We start from the raw sequence: 10,472 nt of genomic DNA, 5'->3' as shown, positions 1-10,472 counted from the left end.
TGAAGCATTGTTTTGCTTTGCTTGCTGAGGTTTCCTGTCCTATGTAAGGAGCGAGCATCGATTGATCGATCGAAAGGTTTGTCAAATAAAAAAGAGAGCTGCACTGCATCTGCATCTCGGCATAGGCGTGCGTTCTCTGAACCTGGGCAGGTCGGGTTTGTCAAGGCAGGCAGGCCAGCAGCAAGTTGGTTGCTAAAAAAGAGATTTGCTCCAAAGCAGGCAGGTGAGAGGTGATGGGTGGGGAGAACCTGGACGCTCTCGTAGTCGCATCGCATCCTCTTCTTGAGTAGTACTAGTACTAGTAGTCCTTGTGCGGCGCGCGCCGAAAGCGAAGCTACGGGCCATCTGCTGCGATTCTGCTGGCAGCTGCTGTCCATCGTTGCTTCTTCGTCCAGTCAGCATAGTTGTCCCTGTCTGTCGGTCGTCACCCGTTGAACACTACATACATGCATGCAATGCAACTGGGCGTACGGTGCCGTCCCAGCAGCCCCAGGCCCCGTTCAATTCATCCCCTCCGATCCGATCCGATCCTGCATGTGCACTTGTGCAGTGCTGGCCGGTATACACACGCACGCACACTGTGTATGCTCATCATGCTGATGTATTCGCTGGTTTCAAAAAAACAAACAAACTAAACAAGTCTTAATTCAGATAAAATGTAAAGAAACTATAATTTGAAACGTAGTACTGGAGACTAGTTGTATGTAACATAACGTTGTTGAACCGAGAGCAGTATACAGCCACCCCTTGTGACTTGTGTATAGACACATATGTGCGTAGCAGATAATATATACAGTACTGATGGCCTTCCACTACCTATACGGTTCATTATAAACAAAATTTATGTCAGTTTGATTATCATATTAGAGCCTAGTACAATTTAAATACTTTCATTTTATGCTTAGATCGATTATTACAAAAATCAACCGAAATGCACCTACCCATTCTATAATATAGGCCGGGAGACAGTTCGGGGTCTTCCTCTCGCACAAAAGATCGATGGTGGCTATTCCGAACGCCACCGATACATCAAGGGGGAGGGGCAACAGTGAGGGCACACGATTTCAAGCGTGGGCCGATTTGCCAGCTGCAGTGGGGGCTGTCTACATCCAATGAGTTTATTTCAAGTTCATTTTGGTGCATGTTGTCCAAGGCGTGGTGGCTGATTCGAAGACCGCCATGAAGCGACATCGATATCTTTAGCACTGTCTTGTGTCTTGAGTAGTAAACTCAATTCTTTTTTGGATGTAGTAGATCTTTAGTACATATTTCTTCATGTACTAAAGTTTTCTTATTCTTAGTTTTTTAATAAGTTTGGCTGTGTGTGGTCACGCAGAGGCTTTAGGCTGTGTGCATTATCGCAGAGGCCGGAATGTTAATTCCAATATCTAAAAAAAAATCTATAGGCCGGGAAAAGCTCGGGCCCAATGGATTCCTTCTGGGGTGAAGAAAGCACACACAGCCCCAAAGAGCAGAATATCTTCTTGTCAGTGGGCCTGTTTTTCAGAGAGGTGCAAATGGGCCTTCATCTCGCCGAAACCGAATGCTTCATTGCGGGTGGGCCGATATTAGTTTTTTTTTTGACTTGCGGGTCGATATTAGTTAGTAGGGCAGGATGCATGCACCTCCTGCCCAACTCTATCTAACAGTGATATATAGATGGGTGAATTAGCCTTTTTGCCTACATTATGAAAATATACATTATTTGCGATAGATGTGCTGTGTTTTCTTTTTATTTGCTTCAGGCGGTGATGACTGAAACTAACGATGGTCCATACATCACGAAACAATTTAATTTTCCCGGCCCGGTAAATAATCTGTTTAGCAGTCACGTATAAAGTATATATTTTGGGTTTCTCGATCTATATATCGTGGAGAATTCCAAAATTTAACTGCAAATTAATTACCTTTGATTTATACGTTGAGTCTAATTGTTTAGAAGTGAGACAAATAGAATTTGCTTGTCTAGAAAAATAGTTTCACAAAAGATGCAACAACAATATTTTGTAAACATACAGTTTTTTTTGTTCATTGCTGCATCATGTTGGTTTCAAATTAAATCACTAGCTACTACCGGAAACATTCTACGTAAGCACGATTCTATAGCACTTGCACTTGCCACATTGGTACACGCATGCAGCTATAGTGGCGGGCAACATTTTTTTTGTATGTGTGTGTGTGTGTGCACAAAGTAATAAGAACCACATCTAAAAGTAATGATTTTGGTGGTCCCGTTCCGCATGCATATGCGGCCTCATCATCGCCTTGGGCCTTATACCGCCAGTAATTAGCTTTATGTAGCTGCTGACATACGTGTCATCATCAAGTTAACTCGATCCAATTAATATAACTAGCAGCCTTGCGTATGAGCACTTATAAACAACACTAGCTAGGTTTATCAGGAGAAGGCCACGCTTCATACCACCTATGCTAGCTGCCGTGGATAATCTTCGAGATAATACGTGCAGCGAAATAATTCAAGAGTATATTATACTCCCTCCGTATTGGTAAAAGAAGTCGTTTGGGTCAAACATTGGGAATATAAATCATCAATAACTTTTAAGTTGTTGAGTTTACAAATGTGAAAATTATATGAATAGATTTGTCTTGAAAAATACTTTCATAAAAATTTACGTATATCACTTTTCTATAAATATTTTTTTAAAAAAAAAAGAGGTCAAAGTTGAGTTTTGGAGACCGTGTCGCTGTCCTAAATGACTTCATTTACCAATACGGAGGGAGTATTACCTTAGATGAATCAATGTGTATTAGGTTTGTGTTATTTTTGCTTGAAATAATTCATGACTACATTATATTACCTTAGCTGAATCCATGTATATTAGCGTTAGATTGTGATTCATGCTTCATCCTTTCACATACGCAGCGATAGCGAGGCGCGCAACTCATCCTAGTAATTCTGTGCTCAATTAAACATGGAATTGTTTATAATTTGCCTTATTGAGCCGCAAACTTGCAATGAATATTATTATCATTTGACCTACCCAACTTTTAAGAAGATGGATGAGTTCAACATTTTGAAACAGGACCCAATGGTCTCTTTTACTTGGAGGATGGGTATACCGCAAAGTCTAAGCATGTCTATTGGCAAAACCATGGATCGATAGCAACCAGCAAACATGATGGCATCTAACTTTTGTCTTTAGAACTCATATGTTTTCTTCTGAACAGCATAGGCATGGTAGAATGATGACTTTTAGAATATGGACTTTGAGAGGGCAAGGATATTTCTATATTGCCTCGTGTTTAAAGCTTTGTAATCTGGTTGAACATGCTAGTGATTTGAGCTATATAATGTTGTATTGAGGTTTAATATTAGTGCCTGAAATGCTAGTCAAGAGAATGTAGAAAACCATGATGGTTTAGTCCGACAGGAAATAACTCAAATTTCCTATTGGTAGGTTTGTCAATTCTTCCGTCATTACATTGCCGTTAGGGATAAATTTATAACATTGATGGGGAACTGACAGGGAAATTAGGCTTCTCTGTCAGGAATGGCTGACAGGGAAATGGTTCTCGAAGGTTTCTTTAACATGACAGATATAAATTTTCTTGTGATTGACCCTCAGAAAAATCCCCTCAAGGAAATTAGTCCTATTGATAAACCGATAGATAATTGTAATTTCTCTATTATTTTATTCTTGTCTAGATTTGCCTATCGGTTTTCTATCAGAATTAATTTTTCTGATGGTTTTCCCCTATATCCCTGATGGGTTTTTGGCACACAAGGAAATTTCGGTAGTGGCAACTTTACTTAGTTGACATACGTGTCATCATCAAGTTAACTCGATCCAATGAATATAATTAGCAGCCTTGCATATGAGCATTTATAAACAACACTAGCTAGGTTTATCAGGAGAAGGCCACGTTTCATACGACCTATGCTAGCTGCCGTGGATAATCTTCGAGACGATGCATGTATATAAGCGTATACTTTCACCGTCCCAAATTATTAGTCGTTTTAACTTTTCTAGATGCACCTAAATATATATTATATCTAGATGCATAGCAAAATCTATGTATATCTAGAAAAACCAAAACTTTGGGACGGAGGGAGTAACTAGTTAGCAGTGCTGTTGGTCTGTGGTGTGGTGGATCGAGATGCAGGGATTGATAGATGATGCCAGCTGATTATTTCATCCACCAGATTAAAATCTTTGTGAGTTGTACATATAACAAAATAAGTCATACTGCCATTTTTGGAAACACTATAGATAACTAAAATCTTTTAAAAATTAATAGTAGTGCTCTAACTTATAGAGGTATGGACATACCTCTATAAGAAGGTGAGCCTATAACTATATATACTGCCATTTTTGGAAACACTATAGATAACTAATAAAAACTTTGAAAGAGGCGAGAAGTTTCAAGATATGCAAGTGGTGTGCACAAACAAAATACATAGCTTCGATGAACAAACAGTACTACACTAGTACATGGCTAGCTAGATATATGGCTGCTCCAGATTATTCTCGCCGAAAGTGAAAATAAGAGGCAAAGTATATGTCTTCAATTTTGAGCTAATCAACACACACAAGTTAAGTTTTACCTGTATGTTTTTTTAGAGCTCACGTTTTACCAGTGTTAATTACTAGAATCCCTCAGCTACGTGCATATATATATATATATATATATATATATATATATATATATATATATATATATATATATATATATATACACACACATATACATATATATATATATATATTATAACTAATTTGCATACGCAGCAATCAGAAACAAATTAAGTTTTCAATCTGAATGATGCATGGCCTCGTATTGCATGCATATATATATATAGCTACTGCATATCATGCACACGAGGGAAGCGCGTTACTGTTCAGATGAACAGACATCATCATCAACAGACAAGATAAAGCTGAAAATATGCACAAATTGAACTCCCATGCACCAATCTTGTTTGCATTGGAAATACACGGACTACTCGATCATTTTTTTCTTTTTCTGACAAATAAAAATATATCTTGGCCTGGTGCAGTTTTGTGGAAGTTCATATGTAGTGCAGTTAAGGGCACTGTACCTAGGCAATGCAACAGTAGTTGATCCTCCCAGCTATTGATATATCTGTCTAGCTAGCTCTTCTGCTGTACATTACTGTAACACCAGCAGCATATTGCATTGGGGGATCATTAATTGTTCTATATATAATACATATATAATTTGTTGGATTTTGAACTAGATTCTGAGTAGATATCCAAATTAAATCAACCATTGTATATACAAGAGAGATGCATTAGAGACAACTAATTAAGAAGATAGCGCATGGAGATGATATATGAACACTACCGGATTTCGATAGGCACACGGCGAAGCCCCCCGGGCACACGGCGAAGATTTCGCCGAGGGTCTCACACGGCGAAGCCCCCCGGGCACACGGCGGAGATTTCGCCGAGTTTGCTGTGTGCCAAATTTCAGGCACACGGCAAACAACTTTGCCGTGTGTTTGTCGAGGTACACGGCGCAAAAAAGCAAGAAGACGGCGTGACCGGAACCTGACGGCGTCGGGATGAATTCGCCGTGTGCCACGATTTCAGGCACACAACGAAGATAATTAGTTCGCCATGTGCCGAGACCCCTTGCACACGGCAAAGAATCGGAAAAAAACAAAAAAAATCCGCTGGGTACGCGTCCGTACCCCGCCGGTGCCGCGTCCGTGCCGCACCCAGCCGGTGCCGCGGGAGGCCGCCGCACCCGCATCCTTACCCCGCCGGCGGCGCGGGTGGCCGCCTCGTCCCACCGCCGCGTGCTCGGCGCCGCCGCACGCGGCTCCATGGCCGCGTGCTCACGGTGGCCCCCCGGGGCTCCGCCGCGCGTCCTGCGGCTCCACGCACGCTTCCGCGCACTCGCTGCCACCGCGCCCCGCCGCTCCGTGCTCGCCCGCCGCGCCCCGTAGCTCCACCGCCGCGCCCAGCGGCTCCGCTGCCGCTTGCTCCCCACTGCCGTGCGCTCGCCGCGGCCCCACGAGGCTCCGTCACGCGCGTGCGAGCGCTGTCTGCGTGCGTGCCCGGGGCCGGCCACCACCGCCGAGAGAGAGAATGAGAGAGATGAGAGGAGGAGGCCCGGCCGGGAGCTTTACAAGGAAGAGAGAGAGGGATGATCCGCCTCAAGACGTTTAGACCAATGGGAGAGCTCCATTTCAAAGCTTTGGGTTGGTGAGGTGGCAAATGTGACCGATTTCTTTTATTTTGCCGTGTGCGAAAGGGCCGGCACACGGCAAACGGCTTGTTTTGCCGTGTGCCTAACGGCCGCGCACGGCAAAGGCAGACGACGTCCAGCGGCACATCCAAAATCCTAAACCAAATTTAAGAAAAAAATATAAATTTAAAAAAAGCATAAGAAAAATAACCAAATTTTTCTAAGAAAGAATCTAAGTTGTGTTTTGCATGTACAAAAAGTTTTGAAGTCATACGCCAATTTGACCGTCACTTTGACTTTAAATCTAAACGACTACTTCTCAACTCTTTTGATCTTCTACGGAGATTCTTCGATTTCTGAGGAGCGTACGTGATAACTTGTCCGAAACTTTCTCAATTTTTTTCTTAGCCTCCGCGTATGAAATCATGATACCACGACAAATCTTATGATTTTCAGACTTCGTTTGATTTTTACAGAATTTTAAAACAATCCGGCCAGACGTTCGTGGTCAATGTTCATGAGCAAGATGTTCGAAAATTCCTTCCATTTCATGGATATGGCCTCACATTGGACTCAATAATGTAAATATCAAATTTTAACTAATTATATTCAATTATTCAAAATACTTGCAGCTCAAATTTGATTTATCCACAAGAATTCGGTTTACTTAAATAAAATGATTAGATATAGCTGAAAGACCGAGAAAAATACCAAAACTTAACATATAATACCACGTATAGTATGTAGTTAGCAAAAAAAGTTAGGAGTGCTTAATCAATTTTTTTTGAAACAATTTGCCGTGTGCCACAACTTAGGCACACGGCACGGTAAAGAACAAAAACACATGGCATAGATTTCCATTTGCCGTGTGCCAAACGTTAGGCACACAGCAAACAAACCAGGATGCCGTGTGTTCGTCATGGCACACGACAAACTCCCACCATTTATCGTGTGTTTTATTTTTGACGTGCGTTTTTTTCCAGGCACACGACAAACGTACTTTTTGTCGTGTGCCTTTTGTTTGCCGTGTGTTTTTCTTTTGGCTCACCGCAAATGGACTGATTGCCGTGTGCCCGAAATTCTGCACACGGCAAAGATTGGGGCACACGGCGAAGTATTGGATTCCGGTAGTGGAATACCCGATTTGGGACCTCTGACACTGTGTTACTAAAGTATATATGTATATACTACACACACGTACTAGCTTAAAAGGAGATCATATCGAAATGCAAACACTGTTGTGTCAAGATCTAGGAGCCCACGTACAATGCAAGTTGCAGAATACAAATGCAATCAAATTAAGTGATTAAACAGTAAATTTAAAAACACCCAAGTTGCAGAGATCGAGTGCAGGAGACAATGCAATCCACTGATCTAGAATTATCTGAAAACTAAATAAAACAAACTTTGCTTGCTGCAACACGTACATCCAACATGCATGAAAGCTGATGAGCAAGCTAGCAAGCTCGATCAATAATTAAGTACAAATAAACACTCCCAGATTAATTTGATTATTTCACGGCAACAAATTAAAGCAGTACTAGTACTCTAGTACCACTTCATCATATGTACTAACCTAACAATGCTGGCGCCACGCCACTCGATCCATCTCCAATGGAACAGTAACCATGCAGCAGCCTGACCTTGGCATCCATGGAATGGATCAGTACGGTGGCCGAGGGTGCGCCCATGGGAAGCCGTCGCCCCCGCCGAGCTGCTGCCCGTTGCTCGGCGGCAAGTTGAACATCGGCAGCGCCGACGGGTCGGCGATCCCGTGGGCGGCGCCGCCCAAGAGCGGGTCGGGCATCGGCGGGGCTGGGCCTGCTTCCTCCTCCTCGTCGAGCGGCAGGCGCTCGTAGGTGGCGTTGGCGAACGTGGACGCAGTCACCATGACCGGCCCGGCCGCGATGAGCGAGCCCACGACGCTGCCGCCAACCACCTGCCCCTGCCCGCCGGCCAGGTACACGGTGAGCCCCGTGGACCCCGGCGGCGCGGGGCCCGGGAGGAAGGTGCCGGTGAGCGAGAGGATCTCGAAGCGCCCGTGGAGCGCGACGACGGCGCCGGGCGCGGACGGCTGGCGCAGCGCGACGTTGGACACGGTCCCGGCGCCGCTGAGCACGCAGACGCCGCGCTGGCGGCGGCGCGAGAACTGCGCGATAGCGTCGGCCACGTCGGCGCCGCCCGCCACCTCCATCACGTGGCTGCGCAGCGCGTTGGGGCTGTCGCGCGTCACGAAGATGGGCGGCTTGGGCTTGTTCTTGGAGCCCGGCGGGCGGCCACGCGGGCGCCGGTTGGGCGCCGCGACCACGGCGCCCTCGCGCGGCTCGCCGCCACCGGACTCGTTGGTCTCGTCGGCGTGGTCGGCCCCCGGCGCGCCCCCTGCCGGGCTGGGCTCTGGGTCTTGGACGGGCGGGGGCTCGGTCTTGGGGGCCGACGAGCCGGACGGCTGCTGCTCCGGCAGGTTCAGGTGGCCGGTCCACCACCGGTTTGCCATCTTGACGGGTAGCTCTTAGTTTGGTGAATTGAGCATGCAACCAACAAGCAAAACTGAGAGAGGTGATCGACCGAGATTATCATCAGCGGCTGGCTTAATTACTTGCATAAGTACACTGCATCTGCATGTGATGTTTGTATCTGAAGCAAGCACCGCCGCCAGAAGACAAGAAAGGTAAAATAAAGCTACCAAGCGTTATATATCTGAGGAGATCTGGATGCAGAGATATGAAGAATGAACTCATAGATACACATATATATAATCGGATAATATATACATATATATACCTTGGATTATTGGATGAGAAAAAGTCCTGCGCTTGCTTGCTGCCGAGTAATATAATTTGTGTGGAGCTAGCTAGAGAAGCATATGCATAGCTCACAACATATGAGCGAGTCTCCCTTTAGCTAGTCTGAAGGTGTGAAGTGGGAGTTTGGTATGGGTTGAGAGATGAGAGAGGAAGAGATAGCCGCTTGGCCTGCAGAGATCAAGGAGAAGACGAAGAAGAGCAGCTTGGTCGTCTGAGCTTTGAGGACGGAGGGCATGGGGACAAGTGGGTATAAGAAAGATGGCACATGTAAGTAGGAAGACTTGATAGAGGGAGAGGAGAGAGACTTTAGGTGCCATGTAATATAATATGCATGTAGTAATCTACTTGGCCTTTCTGCAAGGAGCACTCCTCCCTTCTCACCCCCATTTCCATTTGAGATTTGTTTTGACTGCTTACTGGTCCCCATATGCCATGTGAATTCAAAAGAGACTACATATTCTATGCAAGTTGCAGGCTAGCGTTTAACTTCAAAGAATTTTCTTTCCCTCTAAGATGGCACATATATTTAGATTGGTCCCCTACAGGCTACAGAGCTGGTGGTGCGCTGTTTGGTATGCTAATGACAGGCGTAAAAAAAACTTGAAAACCTTTATCTTTGTAGTCGTGGCTGATCGAGAATTAGTATCCGGGCATTGTTTAAATGGTAACAGGTAAGAATCTAACCTTGCGATCCATCATCATTTTTATCTGAAATGACCATTTTACCCACATATAGGACTCCTTTCAGTTCACTACTTGTTAGGAAAACATTTTGATGCATGTCATGTCCAACATACTGCTCCACAATCCTTTAGAACTGGTGTGATGTTGGTCCTGAATTAGGAAGGTGATAAGGTTGGGTGGGCTTAGCTTTGTTGTGGATGGTAATTAGGATAGGGCCGGACAGATTAGGGTTTTTGTGTGTCGGGATGTGCGCGCGCGGAAGGCAGGTGGGGGGGGGGGGTGTCCTTTTCTGAGAACCCCGACATCCCAACTAAACAAAACCAGCCCTTTGCTTTCGTTTCGTGTTGCTTTCCTGTGGCATATCGCAATTATATGTGTTCCTCGCTCCTCTGATTGCTCTTAACTTTCCTGTCCAATAATTGAATAACCGGCACCATCAGTAGTAGTGTTTTTCACATGAATCTCAATATATATATATATATATATATATATATATATATATATATATGTGTGTGTGTGTGTGTGTGTGTGTGTGTGTGTGTGTGTGTGTGTGTGTGTGTGTGTGTGTGTGTGTGTGTGTGTGTGTGTGTGTCCATCTTTAGTGGAATGTTTGTATTTCATTGTTTTTTTAATTAGAAAGGAAGCAGCAATCCAAATTTAAGATATATGGACTGTCAAGTGCCTTTTGCAACCTTGTCATTGACAAATTAGAAAATGTCTAATCATCTCATGGAGAATGTTTGTTTCTGAAAAGGAGAATAAAATCCAGTTTGGTGTGTATATGTTCATTTCTTCTCCAAGCATATG

The 10,472-nt window shown here is 44.4% G+C and overlaps 1 protein-coding gene across 1 annotated transcript; it reads right to left on the bottom strand.

Annotated features, from left to right (window-relative positions):
* Positions 1-7,525: 7,525 nt before the first annotated feature.
* LOC120657651 (AT-hook motif nuclear-localized protein 19-like) lies at positions 7,526-9,247 on the bottom strand. The gene is made up of 2 exons (XM_039936041.1): positions 8,959-9,247; positions 7,526-8,685 (listed from the first exon to the last, which is right to left on the bottom strand). The coding sequence occupies exon 2, from the start codon at positions 8,669-8,671 to the stop codon at positions 7,841-7,843; it is 831 nt and encodes a 276-aa protein (XP_039791975.1). The 5' UTR covers positions 8,672-8,685; positions 8,959-9,247; the 3' UTR covers positions 7,526-7,840.
* Positions 9,248-10,472: the final 1,225 nt, after the last annotated feature.

This window comes from Panicum virgatum, chromosome 1N (genome assembly GCF_016808335.1).
Source record: "Panicum virgatum strain AP13 chromosome 1N, P.virgatum_v5, whole genome shotgun sequence".
Classification (NCBI taxonomy): Eukaryota; Viridiplantae; Streptophyta; class Magnoliopsida; order Poales; family Poaceae; genus Panicum; species Panicum virgatum.
This window is presented reverse-complemented; position numbering and strand designations above follow the sequence as displayed.

Excerpts from the sequence above, each read along its gene's own strand:
- LOC120657651 (XM_039936041.1), bottom strand. The coding sequence starts at position 8,671 with ATGGCAAACCGGTGGTGGACCGGCCACCTGAACCTGCCGGAGCAGCAG.